The sequence below is a fragment of the Epinephelus moara genome, chromosome 3 (genome assembly GCF_006386435.1).
Source record: "Epinephelus moara isolate mb chromosome 3, YSFRI_EMoa_1.0, whole genome shotgun sequence".
Classification (NCBI taxonomy): domain Eukaryota; kingdom Metazoa; phylum Chordata; class Actinopteri; order Perciformes; family Serranidae; genus Epinephelus; species Epinephelus moara.
In genome coordinates this window covers 7,891,219-7,916,695 of record NC_065508.1, presented here as the reverse complement: position 1 = coordinate 7,916,695, position 25,477 = coordinate 7,891,219, and the positions used below count along the sequence as shown (strand labels likewise).

The 25,477-nt window shown below is 40.6% G+C and overlaps 2 protein-coding genes across 2 annotated transcripts in view; one reads left to right on the top strand and one right to left on the bottom strand.

Annotated features, from left to right (window-relative positions):
* dnah3 (dynein axonemal heavy chain 3) overlaps positions 1–15,023 on the top strand; it is a 46,994-nt gene extending 31,971 nt beyond the window's left edge. The window contains exons 33-64 of the mRNA XM_050041106.1: positions 1,306–1,482; positions 1,583–1,674; positions 1,791–2,010; positions 2,106–2,240; positions 2,352–2,463; positions 2,548–2,789; positions 4,190–4,290; positions 4,408–4,513; positions 4,631–4,760; positions 4,854–5,087; positions 5,182–5,285; positions 5,375–5,669; positions 5,775–5,954; positions 6,048–6,171; positions 6,264–6,420; positions 6,509–6,652; positions 7,208–7,874; positions 7,957–8,122; positions 8,257–8,473; positions 8,566–8,748; positions 8,932–9,130; positions 9,202–9,715; positions 9,824–11,451; positions 11,542–11,767; positions 11,854–12,098; positions 12,497–12,613; positions 12,874–13,031; positions 13,277–13,444; positions 13,572–13,714; positions 13,828–14,032; positions 14,294–14,431; positions 14,533–15,023. Of these exons, the coding sequence (XP_049897063.1) occupies positions 1,306–1,482; positions 1,583–1,674; positions 1,791–2,010; positions 2,106–2,240; positions 2,352–2,463; positions 2,548–2,789; positions 4,190–4,290; positions 4,408–4,513; positions 4,631–4,760; positions 4,854–5,087; positions 5,182–5,285; positions 5,375–5,669; positions 5,775–5,954; positions 6,048–6,171; positions 6,264–6,420; positions 6,509–6,652; positions 7,208–7,874; positions 7,957–8,122; positions 8,257–8,473; positions 8,566–8,748; positions 8,932–9,130; positions 9,202–9,715; positions 9,824–11,451; positions 11,542–11,767; positions 11,854–12,098; positions 12,497–12,613; positions 12,874–13,031; positions 13,277–13,444; positions 13,572–13,714; positions 13,828–14,032; positions 14,294–14,431; positions 14,533–14,886 (7,881 nt within the window). The 3' untranslated portion in view covers positions 14,887–15,023. The remainder of the gene's footprint in view (positions 1–1,305; positions 1,483–1,582; positions 1,675–1,790; positions 2,011–2,105; positions 2,241–2,351; positions 2,464–2,547; positions 2,790–4,189; positions 4,291–4,407; positions 4,514–4,630; positions 4,761–4,853; positions 5,088–5,181; positions 5,286–5,374; positions 5,670–5,774; positions 5,955–6,047; positions 6,172–6,263; positions 6,421–6,508; positions 6,653–7,207; positions 7,875–7,956; positions 8,123–8,256; positions 8,474–8,565; positions 8,749–8,931; positions 9,131–9,201; positions 9,716–9,823; positions 11,452–11,541; positions 11,768–11,853; positions 12,099–12,496; positions 12,614–12,873; positions 13,032–13,276; positions 13,445–13,571; positions 13,715–13,827; positions 14,033–14,293; positions 14,432–14,532) is intronic.
* Positions 15,024–19,964: 4,941 nt separating this feature from the next.
* On the bottom strand, positions 19,965–24,258 carry LOC126387906 (uncharacterized). Its single transcript, XM_050040670.1, has 7 exons — positions 24,247–24,258; positions 23,936–24,020; positions 23,594–23,651; positions 22,976–23,299; positions 21,817–22,140; positions 20,777–20,908; positions 19,965–20,518 (listed from the first exon to the last, which is right to left on the bottom strand). Exons 3-7 carry the CDS (start codon positions 23,646–23,648, stop codon positions 20,427–20,429), a joined length of 927 nt encoding a protein of 308 aa, XP_049896627.1. The 5' UTR covers positions 23,649–23,651; positions 23,936–24,020; positions 24,247–24,258; the 3' UTR covers positions 19,965–20,426.
* Positions 24,259–25,477: the final 1,219 nt, after the last annotated feature.

Sequence of the window (25,477 nt, the reverse complement as noted above, 5' to 3'; positions counted from 1 at the left end):
CCCTCTGTGTGCTGTAATCTGAGCTTCTCTGTGGATTGTTGTGATAAACCGGTTTGGCCACACCTACATTTTAGTTAAGGCTGTAAGTGTATATATGGATGGACATGTCCCTACCAGTGTTCTGGAAGGACAGAGTTGCCCCTACCAATATTTGAGCAAACTTGTTTGTATTATCCTCCTTTTAACAGTTCTGTACAATACAGGACAAATCGCATCTTGTAGCCAACTGATTCAGAAAGGGACCGTGTATTTTATTTTTCAGTATTGGACAATCCCTTATTATGCCTGATCAAAATGTTTTTAGTTAGTTTTGGTATTTCCTCTCCGATGAAAAGAGGCGCACAGCCACTTCAACTTTGCCTCATCCACACAAGTAATATCATATTAGCAGAGCAATAATGTAATGCCAAGTGGACAAAAGAATAGGTAGATTTATTCCTTAAAACATTATGACTTTATTCTCAAATTTAACTTATTTCTCAACTTCTCAGAGAACACAGATTTGTGGGATATGTTTTGAATGTGCAGAAAGTTTTGAACATAAGCAGAAATCTTGTCGAGACACACATGAGCTATTAAAGTCCAGGGGTTTTTTAATTAACTAATATGAAATTCATTTATCATTGATGGGAATAGGTTAAAATGCATGTTTAAAAGGGTAACTTCCCCAAACAAAGGACAAAAAGAAGGATGGAAAAGTAAAATTTCACACGTGTGTTGACTTAGAAGGGATAACATTAAATGAGAATAGTTGATCAACAGGAAAATTAATATTTGAAAACGACAGTTGTGTGTTTTGTATTGTTTTGTTTTTACATGAATAAAAAGATGTCCTCCCTAAAATACAGCTTCACCAGAAGGCAGGAAATAAAGTGTTTGATGTCCAAAATTTTCTGAAGTAGAACACCCATTTTACCCATGGCAGAAAAAACACATTACCTGTTTTGTATTGAGGCAATAAGATGGAAAACACACCTACTCTTGTGTTGTTTGTTTTCATGAGAATGTTATGCAGATAATGAATGCAGAGAAAAGCTACTTTACAGCGAACAGCTCCCACACCAAGTGAATATTTAGGCTGCAAATTGTAAATATGCGAGTCAGTTACAGTCCAGTTCAATATATTCACATTATAAAATGTATACATTAATACAGATTATGCTGATGCTAATGACCTGATTATGATGATGAATTTTATGTATTGTTCTTTATCAGTCCTAATTAGTTCACATATTTGTTTCCTTAACTTGACACTTCACAGCTTACATACTCAAGTTACCTATAATGTGTTTGTGTGTGTCGCAGGTGGAGGTGCTCTCTGTGGTGGCTCAGCAGATCCTCTGCATACAACAGGCCATTGCCAAGAATCTAAAGACCTTCCTGTTTGAGGGGACAGAGCTGTCACTTAACCCGACCTGCTCTGTGTTCATCACCATGAACCCTGGTTATGCCGGCAGAGCTGAGCTCCCTGACAACCTAAAGGTACAACACTGGAGCGCTGTAGTCTTAAAGATCACTCTGCGGAGGGAATGGGAAAAGTGTAAAGTATACTGGATGTATACCTGTCAATCATGTCTTGTAGGCTCTTTTCCGTACTGTGGCTATGATGGTGCCAGACTATGGCCTCATTGGAGAAATCTCACTGTACTCCATGGGCTTTCTTGAATCTCGCAGGTGTGTGTGAATGATGTCCCAGACAAAATATTGTTAGCAAACATATTTTTTTCTGTTAGACTTAGCTCCTAGTTGGTTCAATCATCAAGCCTCACACATTCCAATCTTACTCACAGTCTGGCCCAGAAGATCGTGGCCACGTACCGCTTGTGCTCCGAACAGCTGTCTTCCCAACACCACTATGACTACGGTATGCGAGCTGTGAAGTCTGTGCTGACTGCAGCAGGGAATCTAAAGCTGAATTATCCAGAGGAGAATGAAAGTGTGCTGTTGCTTAGAGCACTGATGGACGTCAACATGGCCAAGTTTCTAGCACAGGATGTGCCACTGTTTCAGGTGATGCGTTTTATACAAAATTGCACTTAGTGTTTGTTTGTATGCATCAGTTGGTTTACTAGTTATTCAGTAAATTTTCCCTCTGCTACTCGCAGGGTATCATCTCGGATTTATTCCCTGGAGTGGTCCTTCCAAAACCAGACTATGATATCCTCCTCAAGGCTCTTAATGACAACATTGCGAAGCTCAACCTCCAGTCTGTCCCATGGTTCATTGGCAAAATTATCCAGGTACCAAGGAGGAGTAATGCTTTGTAATACATAAGACTGATAAAAGTAGTTTGGCTAGTTGTTATAAATCCACATAAATACACTTTAAATTTGATTTGTGATCGTGTATAGGTGTATGAGATGATGTTGGTACGCCATGGCTTCATGATAATAGGAGACCCTTTAGGAGGAAAGACCTCTGCATACAAAGTTCTTGCCGCTGCCCTTGGAGACCTTTATGAAGGTAGGTTGGCCCTTAGCAAGCCTTTGACAAATACATGGTTCAGTTTTGAATTATTTACAGTTTTTACTCATTCCTCTTTTTCAGCCAAGCTGATGGAGGAGTTTGCAGTGAATTACTGCATCATCAACCCCAAGGCCATCACCATGGGCCAGCTGTATGGCTGCTTTGATCCAGTCAGCCATGAGTGGTCTGATGGTGTGCTGGCCAACTCCTACAGGGATCAGGCTATCTCCACCTCAGAAAATAGACAGTGGATCATCTTTGATGGGCCCATTGATGCTGTCTGGATTGAGAACATGAATACTGTGCTGGATGACAACAAGAAGGTACTGGCCATTTTGATTTCTTCCTCATTGTAGTTTTGTTCTTACTGCTGTCAAAAAGTTTTTCATGAAGGATTTCCTGTAAAACCTCAGTTAATAGCCTGGGCTCTTGTTTGCTTCAGTCACTGAACTCAACTGGTGTATATTTGGGACAGGCATCTGTGTGGGACAGCCTTTTAATTCCTTACACACAAAACTCCTGCTTAGCAAAGATGGAAAATACTATCAAATAGTTTATTTAAACCAGTATGTACGTTACTTGTATAAAAATTAGGATATTGAATAATATAGGCTGTCATTTACGAATAATCACTTGATCTTGCTCCAAGAAAGATAAGAGAGAGAGAGAGAGAATTACGTCTATCGTTTCGCATCACCCTGCATATAGATACAACACCTCTTTATCATGTTCAAATAAAATTCACAACTTGGATTAATTAGTATAAATATACCCTGATGGCACCAGACTTCAATATGATGTCATAAAGACGTTGGACTCTTACATTGGACAGACATTAAATCTTAGTTGGAATGAAAATTGTGTTCATTATATTTTAAATGTTGAATGATGTTACTATTTCACATTGTGTGGTCCTAACATTAGGACGTTTTGCAGATGTTGGTTTTTGCTCATACCTGATGACCAAAGGCTAAAACACACCATCAGCGAACGCCACATATCAAAAAATATGCCCCTGTTATTTTTAATGTACAACCCCACACCAGCAATGGCTAGACATGTGTCGGCGCTCCTGGATGCATCACCCTGCAGCAGTTTATGCCACTGTGCTATTTCCAGCCTTGCTGCCCCTGGAATTAAATGCATTTTTCCCCCACTCACTCTCTGCTTGTACATACCAGCTGCCGTAGCAGCTCTTCTTCTCTGCTGCTTTGGCAGCTCAACTCCCCTCCTCACCATGGATGTATAAAGGAAAGAAAGTAACTTCTGTTTTTCCCCATCTCCTTTGTTTACCACGCTGGTAAAGCTCAATTAACTTTTTGGTGCTCATGGTTTCAGTAAAGTTAACTAAAGCATTGAATTGTTTAGAATCTAACCAAGCTAAGGAAGTGTAGCATGCCCATAATGACAAACGTTTAAACCTTTATATTTGTATGTGCAATGTAAGCAGCTTAGAACTAGCTCAAGCAGGTAGCTGACAACCTTGTGGGATTTAAGAGGTTTTATACATCCACTTCCATAAAAATGATTCTCAGCATCAAGGACAACTAGGCCCGGCATCTAATAGAAACCAGTGTTTATATGTCAAAATGTGTAGCCACACCCAGTTAGTAAAAGGGACTCAACGCTTAATTGCGACTCGGCTTTTAAATGAAGCTTTATGGTACCCTCGATTTACAGCCCTTAAAGAAGTCTCTGTCTCGTTCACTCTCTTCTCTGCCAGCTTTGTCTGATGAGTGGTGAGATCATCCAGATGAGTAGCAAGATGAGTCTGATCTTTGAACCTGCTGACTTGGAGCAAGCCTCTCCAGCTACTGTCAGTAGGTAAGCAACAAAGACAGAAGCTGCACCAGCAGCTAAGATATATAGAAAGCACATACTTTGAAAATTTAGAAAAAGGTAGTATATTGCACTCATTTGAATGTAACCATCTGTCTGAAGGTGTGGTATGATCTACATGGAACCTCAGCAACTGGGCTGGTCTCCTCTCAGAGATTCCTACATGAACACACTGCCTGAAAGCCTGAGCACTGAACATAGAGAACTGGTGAGATGTCAAATTTGCATGTCTTAACTGACTCATCAGTGGCCACTTTTTGTTACTTTTATGTCCTTTAACATGTCAAATGTCTTACACCTGCATCTTTGATCTTTTGTCCCACAGATAGTGGCCCTGTTTGATTGGTTAGTTCAGCCCTGTCTAGACTTTATAGACAGCGAGTGTCACTTTGTGGTTCAAACATCTCCCATTCACTTGGCCTACAGTCTAATGAAGTTGTACACCTGCCTGATGGGTTAGTAAAAATGATATTTAATCCATAATTTATACATAATTATTTTTGTCCTTGTGTGTGTGTGTGTGTGTTAACATTCCTGCCTCTATCTAGATGAAATTTCTGCCTCAGGGGCCAGTGATACACAGATGTCCAGCCAGCAGATAACCATGTGGCTGCAGTGTTTGTTCCTATTTGCCGTCGTATGGACTGTGGGTGGGACCGTCACTGGGGACAGCCGTAAGAAGTTTGATGTCTTCTACCGCAATCTGATCATGGGCATGGACGATAAGCACCCTCGGCCTAAGAGCATCAAACTCAAAAAGAACAACATCTTCCCTGAGAGAGGTCACAAAATGTTTTGACATATATAGTGTCAGTAGCAATCAAAAATCTGCCTTTTAACATAATCAATGCATGATGTTGACTTTCTGTTTTGCAGGCACTGTCTATGACTACTACTTTCACAAGGATGGACAAGGACAGTGGAAAACATGGACTGATTTAATAACAACTGAAGAAAATGTCATTCCAGCTGCAGCCAAAGTTAGTGTGTTTATGTCACAGTGTTTCACGCTGCTAAGGAAGCCACTGTGGATGTCCATGTTCACTAAAACTCTGCTTTTCTTTACCAGGTGTCAGACCTTATTATCCCAACCATGGAAACAGCACGCCAGCTTTTTTTCCTGCATACCTACCTGGCACATGAAATACCCATGCTGTTTGTTGGGCCCACTGGCACTGGCAAATCTGTCATCAACAAAAGCTTCTTAGTAAAACTGCCTAAAGAGCATTACATTCCAAACTGTATCAACTTCTCAGCCCGAACCTCTGCGAACCAGACCCAAGACATCATCATGGCCAAGCTGGACCGTAGAAGGAAGGGCGTGTTTGGACCTCCTGTGGGAAAGAAGTATATCGTCTATGTTGGTAAAGATGGACACACATGATCCCATACTGTTGGGCTTTAAGTGGTTCATTGGTCATTCACTTCTCACATTCAAATTGATCTTTATTGTACTTTCATCTGCATAGATGATCTAAACATGCCAGCTAAGGAAATCTATGGAGCCCAACCCCCAGTTGAGCTGCTGAGGCAGTGGATTGACCATCATCACTGGTATGACAAGAAGGACACCTCCAGACTGAACATAGTGGACATGCTGTTTATGTCTGCAATGGGGCCTCCTGGTGGTGGGAAAAATGACATTACAGGTATTTTTGAAATAATTTATTTGACACTTGTAAATTTATTAAAGACAGTAGCGATAAAGTTTTCTGCAACTGACAAAATGTTTGAAATTCTAGGCCGCTTCACCCGCCACTTGAATATCATCACAATTGATTCCTTTGATGATGAAACACTGACCAAGATATTCAGTTCCATTACTGACTGGCACTTCAGCAAGGGCTTTGATGCCTCTTTCTTCAGGTAGCTTGTCAAAATTCAAATGTCATACAGAGTAAGATGTACATAAATCATCTTTGTCAGAAAGACATACTGTATTTTGTCTTTTGCCCAAGGCTTGGCAAGATCTTGGTCCAGGCGACCATGGCAGTCTATAAGGATACCATGGTCAGCTTCCTCCCCACCCCATCTAAGTCCCACTACATCTTCAACCTTCGGGACTTTGCTCGAGTGATACAGGGTGTGCTTCTGGCTCCACATACCCACATGCAGGTAAGAGTGGAGACAATAGTAAAATGTTTAAATGGATTGTTCTCAATTGATGTATTTCTTCTTAATTTCTGTTGGCCACTTCTGCCAGGATGGAGACAAATTTATCCGCCTGTGGATCCATGAGGTCTGTCGTGTTTTCTATGACCGACTCATTGACAAGGAAGATAAGGAGACATTCTTTGGCATTGTCAAAGAGAGAACCTCAAACTTCTTTAAGCAGAGCTTGGAAAAGGTACAGATAATTTCATCAGAGTTGGATCGACAGACTTTCAGTTCTATCATTTTTGTGTTAGAAATTATAAACGAATATAACTGAAATTTTGTGGATAAAAAGCCTATTGGAAAAGGTCAGTTTAGCAGTTTGAAGGGTTTTTGCTGTTAGACACCTTATGTCCTTCAAGAACTACTTCTGCATCCATGTGCCAGTGGGAAAGTACAAATTTAAGGATTTCCAAGTCATTGAGGTATTAAAGAGCGCTGCAATCTAAATTCATACAATATAGCAGATAAAGAAAATGAAGGGAATGGAAAAAAGTAAAAAGTGATTTGGTGGTGTATAAAAATTAAACAAGATAAAAACGCAACAAAACTAGAAAAGAAAATTTACACAGGAACTTACACAGTATAATTATGAAGAATATGCATAAGGATATGTGTACAGATAAGGATATTTTGATTTCGAAAGTCAGATCCAATAACAAACAAACTGTGAGTGAAGCTGCTCTTTTGTGTAGTGTTGTGCATTGTGGTCTGTATTTAATCCTAAATCTCCCCTATTGTTGTCTAGCTTCTGAGCCATCTCAGCCCAGATGGCAAGGTGGCGGACGAGAGCATCTGTAGCTTGTTCTTTGGTGACTATGCCAAGCCTGATTCTGATGATAAGGCCTACGATGAAATCACAGACTTGTGTGCCTTACAAGAAGTGATGGAGTTCTACTTGGATGACTACAACAACAGCACAAAGGCACCTATGTCCCTTGTAATGTTTAAATTTGCTATTGAGCACATTTCCCGCATCTGCCGTGTGCTAAAACAAGACAATGGTCACCTTCTACTCGTTGGAATTGGTGGTTCAGGCCGTCAGAGCGCCACTAAGCTGGGCACCTTCATCAACGATTACGTCCTGTTCCAGATTGAATTGACCAAAAACTACAGCATGTCAGACTGGCGTGATGACCTGAAGAAGATTATGCTTAAAGCAGGCATTGAGGGAAAGAGCCTCGTGTTCCTGTTCAGTGACAGCCAAATTAAGGATGAGGCCATGTTAGAAGACATCAACATGCTGCTCAACACTGGTGATGTACCTAACATATTTGCTGCTGATGAACGTGCTGACATCATAGAGAAAATGCAGGGAATTGCCCGGCTTGAGGGCAAAAAGATTGATGCCACTCCGCTCTCAATGTACAACTTCTTCATCAGTCGTGTGAAGGCTAATCTTCACATTGTGCTAGGTAGGTAGCTTTATGTGTCCTTTTTCTTTTTCAGTTGAAGATTTAGTGAGTAGTTGTAACTGGTAGTTATTGTGTTCAACAGCCATGAGTCCTATCGGCGATGCATTCAGGAACCGTCTTAGGATGTTCCCCTCCCTTATCAACTGCTGCACCATTGACTGGTTCCATGCATGGCCAAATGATGCTCTGGAGATGGTGGCCCACAAGTTCCTTGAGGATGTGGAAATAGACACTGATGTCAGACTGGAGTAAGGACATAAAAAGGATGCCAAAAAGTAGTACTTTTTCCAGCTGCTAAATAGTGGCATTGACTAAATTTGCATCTAGAACTGCGTAGTATGCCCACGTGTTTTTTTTTTCTTTTTTCTTTATGTGATCTCAGGGTGGTAGAGATGTGCAAGACCTTCCAGACAAGTGTCAGAGAGATGTCTGAAAGGTACTTTTCCAGACTGAGGAGACACAACTATGTCACTCCCACCTCCTACCTTGAACTCATCCTCACCTTCAAGACTCTGCTCAATATCAAGAGGAATGAAGTGAATACTGCAAGGAACCGCTATATCATTGGTCTCCAGAAACTGGAGTTTGCTGCATCTCAGGTGTTAAACCCTGTCAAGCAAAGTGTTATAATATCTTTGACTAAATTAATGACACTGACACATCATCATACAACTTGATACTATGTCCACAGGTGTCAGTGATGCAGGAGGAGCTGACAGCCCTGCAGCCAGAGCTCATTCAGACCTCAGCTGAAACAGATAAGATGATGGCTAAGATAGAGGGAGAAACAGTAGAGGTGGACGCTAAGAAAGAGCTTGTGTCTGCTGATGAGAGAGTGGCTAATGAAGCAGCAGCTGCAGCCCAAGCCATTAAGGTATGTATTTCAGGAGCAGTTTTGACAGTGCAAAAATGCCCTTAATGTATGTCGTGTTCAAATTTTTCTTTCTAAATATATCTGCCCATTGTTTTCAAGAAGTTCAAAATTACACAGAAGATATTTGCAGTATTTTGGTTTGCATACATTTATATATTAAGACACAGATTGTTTGTCTTTCAGGATGAGTGTGAGGGAGACCTGGCAGAAGCAATGCCTGCACTGGAGGCTGCCCTGTCAGCCTTGGACACCCTAAAACCCTCTGACATTACAGTAGTAAAGTCTATGACAAACCCACCAGCTCTAGTCAAACTAGTCATGGAGTCCATATGTATCATGAAGGGCATCAAACCTGAGAGAAAACCTGACCCTAGTGGCTCAGGTAAGAGCTTTGAAATAATTATTTTTAAATGGCATAATTCTCTCTAACTATTTCAAATTAATATGTTGCAGGTAAGATGATTGAGGATTTCTGGGGCCCCTCGAAAAAGCTCCTTGGAGACCTGAAGTTTTTGGAAAGCCTCAAAGCCTACGACAAAGACAACATTCCTGTCCCGCACATCAAGAAAATCAGAGACAAATTCATCAACAACCCCGACTTCCAGCCCTCTGTCATTAAAAATGTCTCCTCGGCTTGTGAGGGTCTCTGTAAATGGGTGCGAGCAATGGAAGTGTATGAGCGTGTAGCCAAGGTGGTAGCCCCCAAGAAGGAGAGACTGAAGCTGGCTGAGGATGAGCTGGCTGTACAGATGGCAATGTTGGCGGTGAAAAGAGCAGAGCTGAAAGAAGTGGAGGACAGACTGCAGAGCCTGAATGATGACTTGGCAGCTAAGATTCACAAAAAGAAAGACCTGGAGGACAACATTGAATTGTGTTTTCAGAAGTTGAACAGGGCAGAGAAACTGATAGAAGGACTGGGTGGGGAGAAGGACAGGTGGACAGAAGCTGCCAGGCAACTAGAGATCAGGTATATCAAAATATACACATTGTATATTAATATTAAGTAACTGTCATGATGTGTGGTGTTCCTGAAGTTTGATATTAATCAGATTGGTACTGTATTTGCTTTCTGCAGATATACCAACCTGACAGGTGACATACTCCTCTCTTCAGCAACTGTATCTTACCTCGGGGCATTTACAGTAGACTACCGTGTAGAGTGCAGCGAGCAGTGGCATATCCTGTGCCAGGAGAGGAAAATCCCCTGTTCGGATGACTTTACCCTCAGCCACACTCTGGGTAACCAGGTTGCCATCAGGGCGTGGCAGATTGCTGGGCTGCCGGTGGACTCCTTCTCCACAGACAATGGTATCATTGTGTTTAATTCCCGCCGGTGGCCCCTAATGATCGACCCTCAAGGTCAAGCCAACAAGTGGATCAAGAACATGGAGAAAGCTAATAAACTTGCTGTCATCAAACTGTCTGATGCAAACTATGTGAGAATCTTGGAGAGCTGCGTCCAGTTTGGAACCCCAGTTCTTTTGGAGAACGTTGGAGAGGAACTTGATCCGGCACTTGAACCAGTGTTGCTAAAACAGACCTTCAAACAGCAGGGTGTTGAGTACATGAAAATAGGAGAGAATATTGTGGAATATTCTAAAGACTTTTTGTTTTACATGACCACTGGGCTGAGGAACCCTCACTACCTCCCAGAGGTGGCTGCCAAAGTCTGTCTGCTTAACTTCATGATCACGCCACAAGGCCTGCAGGACCAGCTTTTAGGGCTTGTAGCAGCCAAAGAGAAACCTGAGCTTGAAGAGAAGAAGAGCCAGCTGATTCTGGAGAGTGCTGCCAACAACAAGCAACTGAAGGAAATTGAGGATAAGATCTTACAAGTGCTTTCCTCCTCTGAGGGGAACATCCTGGAGAATGAGACTGCCATTAACATCTTGTCATCCTCCAAAATCCTTTCTGAGGAGATCTCAGAGAAGCAAAAAATTGCAAGTGTCACAGAGAAAGAGATTGATGATACTCGTATGGGTTACCGTCCTGTGGCTGAACACTCCTCCATTTTGTTTTTCTGTATCTCAGAATTGGCAAATATTGAGCCCATGTACCAGAACTCCCTGACCTGGTTCATCAACCTCTACCTGTATTCCATTGCCCAGAGCTTGAAGAGCGACAATGTGGCTGAAAGGATGAACAACATTCTTGAGCACTTTACCCTCAGCATCTACAACAATGTGTGCCGCTCGCTTTTTGAGAAGGATAAGCTGCTTTTCTCCCTGCTGCTTACTGTAGGCATCATGCAGGGTAAGGGCCAGGTAGATGACCAAGTCTGGCGCTTCCTTCTCACAGGTGGCATTGCTTTGGATAACCCCTACCCCAACCCTGCTCCAGAGTGGCTGTCTGACAAATCTTGGTCTGAAATTGTCAGGGCGTCCAAGCTTCCAAACCTGGATGGTTTCTTTGAACATGTCCAAGACAACATATCCAAATGGAAGAAACTCTATGATTCAGGGAAGCCCCATAAGGATCAGTTACCTGACCAATGGAACAAGTTGGAGGGGATGGACAGAGTGGTTGTAATCAGGTGCTTCAGACGGGATAAAATGGTTCCAGCAGTGCAGGATTTCATAGTGGACAACATGGGACAGGCTTACATTGAACCACCCACCTTTGACCTGGCAGGGAGTTACAAAGACTCCAACTGCTGCTCTCCACTCATCTTTGTGTTGTCACCAGGATCTGATCCAACTGCAGGTGATTAATCCAAAACTTGGTTCAGAAGTGTCATGTGGTTTTATGTTTGGACGCCAAAAGTCTTTACTAGAGTATTGCATTGTTTCCTAGGTCTGCTTAAATTTGCTGATGACCTGGAAATGGGGGGCAGTAAGACCCAAACCATTTCTCTCGGACAGGGACAAGGACCCATAGCAGCTCGGATGATTGAAAAAGCCATTAAAGAGGGCACCTGGGTGGTACTGCAGAACTGCCACCTGGCCACCAGCTGGATGCCCACTCTGGAGAAGATCTGTGAGGAAACCATCACACCAGAGGACACACACCCGAGCTTTAGGTAACAGAATCTACACAATGAGTTTAACTGAAACACATTCTTGCATGAGGAGGATGATAAAGCTAACGATCTTTTATTCTCTCCAGGTTGTGGTTAACCAGCTATCCGTCCGACAAGTTCCCAGTCAGTATCCTGCAGAATGGACTGAAGATGACCAATGAGCCTCCAAAAGGAATAAGAGCCAACCTGTTGCGCTCCTACCTGAGTCACCCCATCTCTGACCCTGCCTTCTTTGGCAGCTCCAAGAAACAGGTCACTTGGCAGAAATTCCTGTTTGGTCTCTCCTTCTTCCATGCTCTGGTACAGGAGAGGAGGAACTTTGGACCTCTGGGTGAGAAATATAAACTGTAATTACCTACTGTTTGATCATTGTGTCATGTTTTTTTTACCCTGGATCAATGCAATGTAAGATTTTCATGTTGATATTTGAAGCATTTTATGGTTTTTAAATACATTTATTGTACCATTATTGTGATTGTTAAGCCCAGTTCAGACCAAAGTTTCACAATGAGACATGTTGTGTATCATCTCTATGCAACAACTCTGTACTTTCCAGCTTGTCAGGCTTATTTTGTGGCTGGATATGATTTGACCAGCAAGTGATACGATCAGCTGGTTGTATCTAATATTGTATCTGTATTCTGAAACGGTTTCATCTTGTCGTGGATCATTGGTCTGAACTGGGCCTAACAACAATCAACTAACAACTGTTGCTGTTGTTTTTCTCAGGTTGGAATATTCCTTATGAGTTCAATGAGTCTGACCTGAGGATCAGTATGAGGCAGATCCAGATGTTTCTGGATGAGTATGATGAGATTCCACTGGAAGCCCTCACATACCTTACAGGTGAAAAGTCAATAGTTGTTTACTCAGCAGGCATCAATTAACACCAATGAAACTGGCAGCAAGGTGATTTTCTGAGTGAGTAGGCCACCCATGAATCACAGGCTGATATAACCTGTTAGATACCCCAAAGGCCCTAAAAACCTTTGGGCATGTGTTTGTTTGTTTTTTCTATTACAAATCAATCCCCCTCTCTGTTTGCATATACAAAGGTGTATACAGCAACAGTTGTAGTTCTAGTTTTAATGATCTTCTCTTCTCAGGTGAGTGCAACTATGGCGGCAGGGTGACAGATGACAAAGACAGGCGTCTGCTGCTGTCGCTTCTGTCCATCTTCTACAGTAGGGAGCTGATAGAGCAGGAGGGCTACCACCTGTGTGAGGGAGATCTCTATTATGTCCCAGCTCATGGCCCCTATCAGGTACTGTCAGACCTCTGGTTAATTTCTAATTAAAGGTCCAGTGTGTATGATTTAGTGGCATCTAGGGGTGAGGTTGGAGAACTGGAACTTCTCCCATGTGCCAAGCCTGTGGGAGAACTATTGTAGCCAAATCAAAAATGCAAATGTCCCTATCTAGAGCCAGTGTTTGGTTTGCACTGACAAGGACCTGCTCCATATGTAGATTTTTAGAAATACTTTTCTAATAATGATTTTCTTTATTCCAGACGTATGTTGACTACATTCGCGGTCTTCCAATTTGTGCCGATCCTTGTGTGTTCGGACTTCATAGCAACGCTGACATCACGAAGGATAACCAAGAGACAAATCAGCTCTTGGATAGAGTACTGCTGACCCTGCCCAGGGAGACTGGAGGCGGGGCTAAATCTGCTCAGGTTTGTCTGTTCTCAGAAGCCCTCAGACTTTCATTTTACACTCATGTTTATTCCCCTGAGGAAACACTACATGCAAACTTATTTTCTTACATGCAAACTTGTTGTTTTATATACTATACTACTGTAGGAAATAGTGGATGAGCTTGCAGAGGACATCCTGTCTAAGCTGCCTGCAGACTTTGACATACAAATGGTGATGGATAAATACCCAGTCATGTATGAGGAGTCTATGAATACTGTCTTGAGGCAGGAAATCATCCGCTTTAACAGGTAATAACAACATGCGCAGCTATGTAATTAAACATTCATGTTGGAAATTGATTGATCAGTTTGTGCAAGACACACAATTAACACTTAATCACATCTGTCCACCCTCTCGACAGACTCACTCATGTGGTGCGCATCAGCTTGGTAAACATCCGCAAAGCTTTGAAGGGTCAGATTGTTATGTCTGCCGAACTTGAGAATGTTTTCAACAGTATGCTGGTTGGCAAGGTGCCCGCTATGTGGGCAGCCAAGTCGTACCCCTCTCTGAAGCCACTGGGGAGCTATGTGACGGATCTCTTAGCCAGGCTGCAGTTCCTACAAGTAAGAATGAAGGTTGTCATGAATCACACAGGCCCTAAGTGAATGTAAGATATTTGGAATATGACTTACAAAAAAGTTGAAGCATATACTCAGTAGTTCAAGTCCAACAGCATATATGTCAGGAAAATTGATTATGCATTTTAAATATAATTTTTGATATTCAAAACAAATCTATTACATTCTGATAATACTAAAACAACACTCATAGAGGGAATCAATTGCATTTTTTAAATTGACTACTACCTTTGCATATCTCAACAGGACTGGATAGATAACGGCCCACCTACAGTCTTCTGGCTCTCTGGCTTCTACTTCACCCAGTCATTTCTTACTGGAGTGGCTCAGAATTTTGCCAGGAAGTACACCATCCCCATTGACTTCATTGGCTTTGAATTTGAGGCATGTTATTATTTTGCTAACATTTTCATTGTTTTTGTTCATATTCAGTCATAATAATTAAATATATTCACTGGATATTCATACTCTGGGTTGTATTCCAGGTAACCAAAGAGGAGACCCATATAGATGAGAAGCCAGAGGACGGGGCCTATGTCAAGGGTCTTTTCATGGAGGGCGCTCGCTGGGACAGAGAGAACATGGTCATTGGAGAGTCCCTCCCCAAGATCCTCTATGACTCTTTGCCCATCATTAAGCTAAAACCGGGAGAAATGGCCAAGTTTCTACATGAAAACATCTACGTTTGTCCTGTTTACAAAACCAGCGCCCGCAGGGGGACATTGTCCACCACTGGACATTCCACCAACTACGTTATGTCCATTGAGCTGCCCTCTGACAAGCCACAGAAACACTGGATTAACCGTGGAGTGGCTTGCCTCTGCCAGCTGGACGACTGAGAACTGGCAGAAAAGCAGCTATTGATATGTATTTGCACTATACCCTACTCTACAATTTTATATTCTGTATGGTTCTTTTGTTTCAGAATGGGTGGTGGGTTATTCCAAAAATGTATTACTCAGCAATAAAGCAAGCATTATGTCATAAATACTGAATGATGTCAACATTCATAGCACTGTCTCAACTCACAGGTCAACCTACCAGTGTGTTGTGTTAGCAAACACTAGATGGCAGCAAAGGCAAACCAGAACTCAGAGGTCTGAACTGGTAACCACAAAGACACTGGGCCTCATTCACAAACAGTGCGTACGCACAAATCTGTGCTTAAACTGTGCGTACGATCGTTTGACGCACAAATCCGGGATTCATCAATATTTTCTTACCCGAATTTGTTCTTAAATGCGAACAAATTTAGAACTGCCTCAGACCATGCATACGCACAAATGAGGAAGGCCGAACTGACTTAGAAAATGCAAACATACCTTTTAAGTACATGCAGAGTCTATAAAACCACATTCATGAAAAAGAGATTTAATTAACATTTTTTTAAATAATTAATTTACTAATATATTGGCCAAATGGATTAAATTACCATGAAATTGACACACGTTCACCCTCATCATTGTGACAATTAAAATATTAACAATAACATGAACAGAAAAACTATCACTCCATCAGCGTGCAGATGATCTGTAATGCCGACTGCCATATCCTTAAGGCTGTGGCCCGCTGGCCAGGAGGCACCCACGACTCATTTATTTTGCAAAACAGTACAGTGGGAATGCGTTTGGAGGCAGGGGCTGTGAGAAGTGGATGGCTTGTTGGTGAGCATCTTTTGTTCTAGTCTTTTATTTCAATTGTTTTAAGTTAGTATTTTCAGTAAGTCTCTATTCCGTTAATGTTAAAATGTTATATTGTTTGGGTGACCGGGCATATGGCCTTAAAACATGGCTGATGACACCATACGCAAACCCTGAAACCCCTCAAGAGGTGCGCTATAATAACATACATGCCCACACACGCGCCGTAGAGCGCACTTTTGGCGTGCTTAAGGGCCGTTGGATGTGTTTGGATCAGATACGGCCGGTGGCAAACTACTTTATACCCCTGAGAAGGTGTGCAAGATCATCCTGGCATGCTGTGTCCTCCACAATCTTACAATGACCCATGGCATTCCTGTAAGACCCGGCGCCATCGCTTCTAACAAACTGTGAAATTTACTACTTCTCTCCTCGCGTAACCGCTTCCTTCATTCATGAATCAACTCTAGGCAAGCGGTTTCCTTATATGGAGAAATGGGGGCGTGGTAGTATGCTGATTGCAGATCGCGGACACGCGCCTGTCAATTTAGAATGGTTCTGATTTACTAACATACGCACGGTGGTGAGAACAAAATTGGCCGGTACGCACGTGTCATGAATCCGACGGTGATTTTGCGCAAGTACTTATTTTTTGCGGAGAGTAAGAACATTTCTGCGCAGATATTAGTGAATGAGGCCCACTGTCACTGAGGCACAGTCTCAAGTACAAATAATACACTGTATGCATTTATGTATATTATTACAGTGTGCCATCAAGTTCAAGTCGCCTATGGCTATATGGGAAATGTGGTTGAGAAACAATATCACCAAATGTGTATTGGTAAATTTGAAGTGAATCTTTTTCTCTCCCACAAACACAACACTACAGTTAGGCCTACACCTTTTCAAATTATTCATTGCAGGTACACAAATCCTTTTCTACAAATCACAAATTTTGAAACTTATACGCTCACATTTTTGCTACAGTTGCTGCAGTGAATATGGTGCAAAACACATTCACATTTGCACATCTGCAAATCAGCATGTGAATTTATGCAATGAGAGCTGCACACACCTGTAAAATATTTTTTCACAAATACATTTTTTTCTTGAATCTGAATCTGCCCATACAAGTCTTAATTGCTGTTTTTTCGCTCCCAAATGACAAATTCTTACACTCACTTTTGCACCAAATACCTCTGAGCATGGAGCAAAAGTGATTCATATCTGTAGATCACAGATCAGATGAACATTTTGGCCAATCACAGGAGCTCATTTCAGCACATGGCCCTTGGCGCCCGGCTGTATGTCAAAAACAAAACATAAAACTCCAGCTTCCGGCCTCGGGAAGAAGCTCTCCGTCCAGCGGCGGCACAGCAGTAGCTGGAGACTGAGGGTTGGAGTTTATGTTTTGTTTTTGACATAAATGCGCATAGACTGTAAATATAATGGACGGAGCCACCGTGACGTTAGTGGACCGCCATTTTGAAGCATCGAGTTTGGCATTTTAGCCGTCGCCATCTTGGATTTCTGTTTACCGTGCTAAATCGCTGCTACCAAAGTTAGCTTCCATAATTCGAGGTAAACCTTAGAGGTAAGTATTTAAGTCAACTCAGTGACGTTAGCCAATTGCATACAAGCCCACATTTGGCAAATATTACATAATAACAGGAGTAATACTAACCTTGTAACATTATTGTAGCGTTAGCTAAAGTTAATGTCACCCTGTGTAAGTTCATTTTAAAGTGTGTGGTGTGTAGTTAGCATAACTGTTGTACCTTAGGCGTCTTGGTGTACTGATAGCTCAAAAGCCAGCAGATGAAATTCAGTTTATTTAACTCTTCATTTAACGTTATACCACAATAAACTGTTATTAAACAATGTGTAGTGTTCTCCCAGCTAAACAGAGTAACTTACAGTTCAACATTTAGTGAGTGTGCTAATATTAGCGCTCTCTGGTTAAGGTCAGTGTTTGAAGGCTATTTTTTGAATGCAGGTCCTGTTCATTTCATTGTTGATGAGTCATCAAACACATCCATTGGAAGTATTATTTCTTTCTCTTTCAGAAAAGGTAGGAAGCAATAGTTATTTTTCTATTGCTGTTTAGTGTAAAACAATACAACAGACATTTATTTACATCTTGACTGAATTAGGAATAGTGTTTTTATTCAGATAAATGTGCGTAGCTCACCTAATACATGTTCTTTCTTTCGTTAACTTTCTCAGTAGACTACATTGTGATATATTCCTTACTATTACAATATGTTTTCCCATCCAGCCACTGTCTGGACAGCTACTTCCAGCATGGGACTGAGAGAGTTACAGAGACCATGGGGAACAACCTTGGTGCTGATGATTTCTACATCCACTGGTTTGGCTGAGGTGGTCTGAGGCGGAAGAGCCTTCTCCCCCTCTTCGTCAGTACCTATGAGCCACAGCAGTCCCGGATGTCCTCCTGACCACTGTGGTGGGAATGACCTGGGAGATGTCTCAAGTGTCAACCTCATCACAGCAAAACAGGAGGACCTGCACCACCTCCACTTGCAGCATCCAGATATGAAGATCATCTTCTCTGGCACCACCCAGAGATGCTGATGGAAGGCTGCTGCCAATCTGGGGAAGATTGACAAGGTTTGTGAACAGTGTTATGGCTACATGTGTTCATTATTTTAGTGGCAGCTTTGTACAACACCCTCACACAAAGCTTGACTCTCTTGGGCTATTTGTGAACGATGCAACGTTACTATTTTTCTTACTCACTGTTGGTTTAAGTCACATTACGGCACATTATGTCATGTCTTATCTCACAATGGCATTGTTAACATACGGAATGTGCTCCGTCTTTTGACCTGTATTTTCTCCGAAATCCAAATTTCCACACTGCTGATTTATTCCTGAGGAAATAACATTATCCTCAGAGTCCTTCTCTAGGCTTCTTGCCATCTGCCTGCCACTGTTTGACAGTGACACAGACTTTCAAAATAAAAGCGTATCCTAAAGATGATGACGTGGATCGATGTTTTCACTTTGCATCTGTGACATTGGATCATTGCTCATTTACTCGATATATTGATCCAGGTCAATGGATTGTTACACCTCTAGTGGACATGGCTTCTCTGTGGCTCCTAGAGTGGTGCTAGCTGCTTTTCCAATTAGAGTTCCTATGTTACCTGTAGGTTCTTGTCAGGTAGTTGTTATGACACTCTGGATGTTTGTCAGAGCATGGATTCATCTTTGCTACAGTGTTCTGTGTGACTAAGCAGTACTGAGTGGTTATTAGGGGGTTTCCTGTGGTATTTCTCTCAGGCATTGCATTGTGTGGTTTCTGATATTATTTAGGTGGCTCTTGATTAGTAAGGGGTTGTGGCAAGGTGGTTGCTAATGTGTATGCTGTAGTTAATGTTAAAATACTCTGTGCTTGTTGTGGAGTACTAGCACTAAGACCAGCAGTAGCAGTAGTGACAGTGACATTTGATAGTGAGAGATTTGTGTCAATTAGCACCATGGACAGAGACACAAAACAAATGCATGTAGATCCAGCTCTGTTGCTGTTTGCAGTGAAAATGCTGTGAAAAGTGCACTGCTCAAAAAAGTTTGGGAACACTTAAATCACACATCAGAAGTTGAAAATCTTTACTGATGTACATTGTATAATTTGTTGAGAGCAAAATGACGTAACAATGGTCAGTGGAAACAAAAATCATTAACCCATTGAGGGCTGGATTCAAAATGGTATCTAAAATTAATGTAAAAACTGAAATCACAGGCTGATCCAACTTGTGTGAATTTTATCATGGCAACTCGTTAAACAGTGTTATTTGTTTTTTCCCCCCTTCATATGTGATCTTAGTTTGTATTGTAAAATGCAGAAAGGAAACACAATACGTTTCAGTACTTGAGTGTGATCTCTACACTATTGTGTGGATCACAGAGCTCTTCTAATAGTGCACAATCTAAATTAAGGATTTTGCTCCATTGTAAAACTGTTAGATACAGATGTATACCTGCCACTCAATATATTCTTCCTGACTGTATAAAACTGACCTGTGAATGTGTCACTGACAGGCTGGTGTGTGTTCCACTTGTCTGTTCTCTAGTGAGATAAAAGTCAAGGAAGTGGTTATCTGTCATCTATGCCTTGCCTGTGAACAGTTTCCACCATCACCTTCTGGTTTTGGTTTGGTTTTTTCAGTCTAAGTTGCCATTGCTACAAGGAAAGCGGCACACACACAAACTTCATGTCTGAAAATTAAAACATAAATTCTTTTTAATCGGTTACATTAAAGGTTTTTAACCAACTTTACACTTCACTCAGTTTAGAGATAATGGTTTACTGTGTATGAAGTATGTTGATACTTTACAGTGTCACATTATTACAAAGAAAGACAATGAAAATGAAAACACAAAAGGCAGTGTTACATTTTTTTAGTCTACTTTTCAATATACTGCAGGTATTTTGTCAAATATCACAATCACCCAGTGAAACCCCACACAGCTGTAGGTCAGTTAATAACAGTGGGATCATTCTGGATACAAATACAGATAACATCCGGGATGTAGTTTTTCAAAACTGCTGACTGTGTTGAACATGAACCAAAACTGTGGTGTTTCCATGTGTCAGGTTAAAGTTTAACTTATTTGTTAAAGGCACAAAATCAATGACCTGATATCTTTTTGTAGGCAGGGTTAAGGTTAGGCTTCAGACTAATGTTGATAATGAATAATGTTTAAGGAGAAAATTAAGTTGCATTTTGATGCCAGTTAGCTCTTGGTTTCCTTGTCTGCTTCATCACTCTGACATCTGAGTAGACAACTTCATCTTCAGCGTTATCTGAGAGAGGGAAAAAGAGACACTTGAAATGTATCTGAACAAGTAACTTGAATCCATCACATTCAACCGTGTCAAAGGGTGGTAATGTTGTGTGGTAAAGCTCTTGAGACTTGTGAAATCAATCCATTCGTTCCAACATAAACCATGAAAATGGACTCTTATTTTTATATTGATGGATTATCAACCAATATCAGTACAGTCCTCAGTAAGACAGAGGGAAGATGAAGATTTGGAATTGGGGTAGAATCTTTGTCTTACCTTTATTAACACGCACGGATCTTGTTTTCTTATATAAATGTTTGACACCAAGTAACAAAGCCAGGAGGAGAAGGAGAATGGCAGCACTTGCGATCACAGCCACAGCCACATGAGAGAAGTGAGAAACTGAAGCTAGAAAACACAAACAGATATCAAACCAAATTAGATATTGAGATGATATAGATATGTCACTCTCAGGGCCAATCTATGTATTTAGGAAATAATTCTTGTCCATTTTTCCAACAGGTGTAGTAAAGGTGCTTTCAGACAGTAAATCAGTTGCCGTTCATTATTTAGCCTACAATGTAAATGCAGCAGGGGGACGGGTTCTTGCTCTCATAAATACACACAGCTATTTGCCGCTGCCGTTTATGATGGCTTAACGTTTTCAGCTTGCTGTCACAGCTGTGTGGTCATAGCAATGAGGAAAACAATACAGAATCAGATTTAACAGCTATCGGAGTTCATCAGCAGAGAAAAGACAGATCAGTTTAGAGAAACTGAAGCAGAGTATCATTAGCGTTAAAGTCTGATTATCCAGTCTGGTTCAAAAGCTTTTAATACGAGCAAAACCCCTTGCCATATTGCAAACCATTTCCTCTATTTTAAGCTTCAACCTCCTGTATCTTAGCTGTGTGATGAGAGTAAACATGATTCAGCCTGTGTTGTACAAGGTGGTAGGATCGGAGGTGGCGGGGAGCCGTGGCTCAAAATACAGACCACCAAAATTGTTGGGCAGTGACTGCTCACTGTCTGAAAGCACATTTTAGATCTATTCACCAGTATGTAAATACATGAACAACAAATGCCATGGACAGAATACACATCAAGATCCTGGATCTGTACTTGCCAGTGTCTACATATCAGGCTGAGACTGAACATATCTGAAAGCCTGACCCATCCAACTGGAAAATGATTTTTTTTTTTTTTTTTTCCCCAACTTGATAAAGTAGTCAAAAACATGGAATGGCAATTGGTAGCAAATATCAGCTGAAGAAAACAAACAAAATAATTTTTAGAAATAAGTTGAAATACAATACCTTTACAGTTCGTCAGCTGGAGAACTGTTTTATCCCTGCTGACATTATTCCTAACTTGACACATCAAGTTTCCAGTCAGCTGACCGTATAAGCTGATGTTAACATTCGAATCACTGGATTTGTCTTCTTCAGCTGCTTCCCCAGTCAGTGATTGTGAGACAGCTGTCCGGTTTGGCTGTGACTGGCTGTGGGCTCTGGTCTGTATCAGTGGATAACTGTCCAAAGTCAAAATGAATTCTACTTCATCTCCCTCAGAGGAGCAGCTGATGTTCATCTGCTCTGGTGACAAACACATCTGAGACACCGCTGGCGTTGACACTGGAACTGGAAGTCAAATGTACAGTCACAAACAGTATTTACAGTAGATAATGCAAAGTAAATTTTTATTGCTATGTCTGCAAACTGTGTCGCATATACCTTTTTGATTATCTGTTTAAATTCCAGAAATACCTTTTAGATTTTTAAGTTTTTAAATTAAAGATTAAACAGAGATGGCAAAATTGCAGGTTATGTTTGAGGGCCATCTATGGAAATATATATATTAATAAAATCAACAAATTACATTAAATATATTACCAATAAAAAGAAAATTAAAAATGCAAAGAAACTGTTATATGTAAAATAAAATAAAAAAGATTTCTCCACTATAGCCTTCGTATTATTTAATACACATCTTATAATATCAAAACATACAATTCAAAAGTAAAAAAAACAACCTAAAATATTAACAGATAAATATAAGTAATTATTTGAAATTTAGAGACTTGAAATAATTATTCATACCACTGATATATGGGAATGTCATTTGCTATATATAATTTATTATGAAATTACAAATGCCATAAGATTTGCAATATGAAGTATATAATATTGTTGATGTAGGTGACCAGAAATGTTTGAAATAACTACAAATTACAGAATTTGTTATCATACTCCTGATTTAATAATATGGGTTAGCAAACCTTTTAAAACACACAACTTGCTTACCGCATCAATTTCTAGGACGTGATAGATAAAGAAATAATTTATTTTGTACAGCTGATTTAAACTAATTATTAGGCCCCATATCAAGTAATTTATGACATCATATATATAGCTATAATTTTAAATTTCTTTTTTCTACCCTTTTGTTGATTTTTGTCTCTCTTTTTGGTCTTACCTTGTACTTGTAGATGCATTTTGATTTTATGCAGCAGTACACCATTAGTAGCTGCGTATGTTTCCAACAGGTAATCTCCAGAGTCTTCTTTCGTTGCCTTGTCAATCTGAAATATTCCACCACTGAAGAATGCAGAATTAATGTATTCCTTATCTATAGATGCTACTGTATTGTTGAGGATTTTCAAAATTCTGTGTTTGTTATTCTTTATCAGCATCATCTTTGTATTTTCACCACTGGGCAAGTGAAAAATCAGCGGCTCAGCGAGTGCTCCGTAACACTTCTGAGCTCCAGTAGTTTCAGATAAGCTGCATTCTCTAGCCCCTAATAGGAAAAGGAAACATTAAAATTAAAATTAAGAAACATCATTAAAAGTCATAGAATTATGATCATTTTGTTAATCTATTCTAAGTACAATAAATGACATTCATTTTATTATGCAATGGCATCATTTGAATTAAGTACATGGTAAAGGTTTCAATCTTATGCTAACTGATTTTACCCATTTTGAAAATGTATATTGTAATAACTATTTCTGAATATAAAGCATTGCATCATTAGATATGATAATGGTGTACACACCAACACTATTAACTACACAATTAAATTGAAGTGTACCTTTTGCCATGGCTGTTGTCACCAGAGCTGCGATGATCATACAGATGAAAATCATTTTCTGTTGGAACACAATCACATTATTTCACAATGAATCTCTTCTTTACACAGGTTAATCAAATACAATTTGCTCAAGTTTTGTATGTGCAATTATAAGGAAACCTTAATAAACCTAATGCTTGGTTATTTTCATGTACATTGTAGTAATGAGCATTTATGTCTGTTATTAGGAAAATTAAAAAAATTGATATAAAATAATGCAACAACTAATGAAATACTACACACTTTGTACACACTTAAGCTAATTCCAGCATACCTGGATTCAAAGTAAAAACTATCACTCACCGCTCCCACGTTATCGTCTTCGTGTCTTGTTGACTGGCTTGTAAATTTTCCACTGACAGCCTGCTGGTATATCTGATCTTTTTGTCTTGTGTGAAGAGAATTGAGGAAGTGGTTATTTGCACTCAGGTACTGTCAGGGTTCAACATAACATTTTTTCCCCACTGGCCCCCCCGGGCCAGTAGTTCAGAGTTTTACTGGCCCCTTGTATATTCTTACTGGCCCAAGTAAAAAAAAAAAAAAAAGAGAGAGAGAAAAAAAATGTCTATAAAACTTCATTTCATTTAACTTCATTTCATTTAACTCCATTATACCTCACCGTAGTGCGTGATGGTCTATATACAGCACAGCCTCTGTCCACTTCTTAGATGACCTCACAACAGGTTTACAGAGCTTTAACTTCTGCCTGTATGAGGGAATCAGGTGGACGGTGTTGTGGTCAGAGTGGCCCAGTGCAGCGCAGGGGACGGGGTGATAGGCTTTGTTAACAGTTGTGTAACAGTGATCTAGAATATTCTTCTCTCAGGTCGGACATTTTATAAACTGTTTTTATTTGGGGAGTTCATGTGTGAGGTTACCTTTGTTAAAGTCGCCAAGGACAGTAACTAAGGAGTCTGGGTAAAGTCCGCTCCACACACACAGTAGCTATCTGGTCGGCGAGCGTGCGCTGTAGCCTACCTGCACGTTGGCCTGCAGTGGGATGTAAACACCGACCAGAATGAATGAAACAAACTCACGGGGGGAGTAAAAAGGTTTGCAGTTGATGAAAAAAAATTCCAGATCAGGAGAACAGTGCTGCTGGATCACTGTCACGTCATTACACCAGCCACTTAGTATAAAAACAGATACCGCCACCTTTAGATTTGCCGGAGAGTTCCGTGTTACGATCCGCTCTAAAGAGTTGGAAGCCTGCCAGCTGCGGTGCAGAGTCCGGTATCGATCCACACAGCCACGTCTCCGTGAAGCACAAAACTGCAGGTGTAGAAAGTCTTAGTTTTTCACCATCAGTAGCTGAAGTTCATCCAGTTTATTGGCCAGCGAACGCACGTTGGAGAGAAATATACCTGGCCAATAAATCCACTGAAGACTCGAGAAAAGTGGGATAAAAATCCGCTGGAGTTGTTCCCCTGACAAAAAAAAGCCTTACAGCGTCACTGGCCCGAGCGGGCCTGTGACCTGTCAATCAACTTGCCCGACATACTTTTTTATTGGCCCCGGGCCATGGGTTATGTTGAACCCTGACTGTAGTACAACTAAAGCACGTAAGATCGTAATCACTGTAAAAAATCACTCACATAGTGATAAATGATTAATTTTTATCTCAGTTGTTCCAGCTGTTGCTAGAAGATTAGTATGTAGTGGTGTGCTTTATATGCATGGAGTCAGCACAGACACAAGGGTCCCCTCTTACTATAGTAGCCAGGATATATATATATATATATATATATATATATATATATATATATATATATATATGTATATGTGTATATATATATATGTATGTGTATATATATGTATATATATATATGTATGTGTATATATATG

Excerpts from the sequence above, each read along its gene's own strand:
- LOC126387906 (XM_050040670.1), bottom strand. The coding sequence starts at position 23,648 with ATGATTTTCATCTGTATGATCATCGCAGCTCTGGTGACAACAGCCATG. Across the intron at positions 23,300-23,593 it reads GACAACAGCCATGGCAAAAG|GGGCTAGAGAATGCAGCTTA; the intron begins GTACACTTCAAT and ends TTTTCCTATTAG. Across the intron at positions 20,519-20,776 it reads ATCCGTGCGTGTTAATAAAG|ATAACGCTGAAGATGAAGTT; the intron begins GTAAGACAAAGA and ends TCCCTCTCTCAG.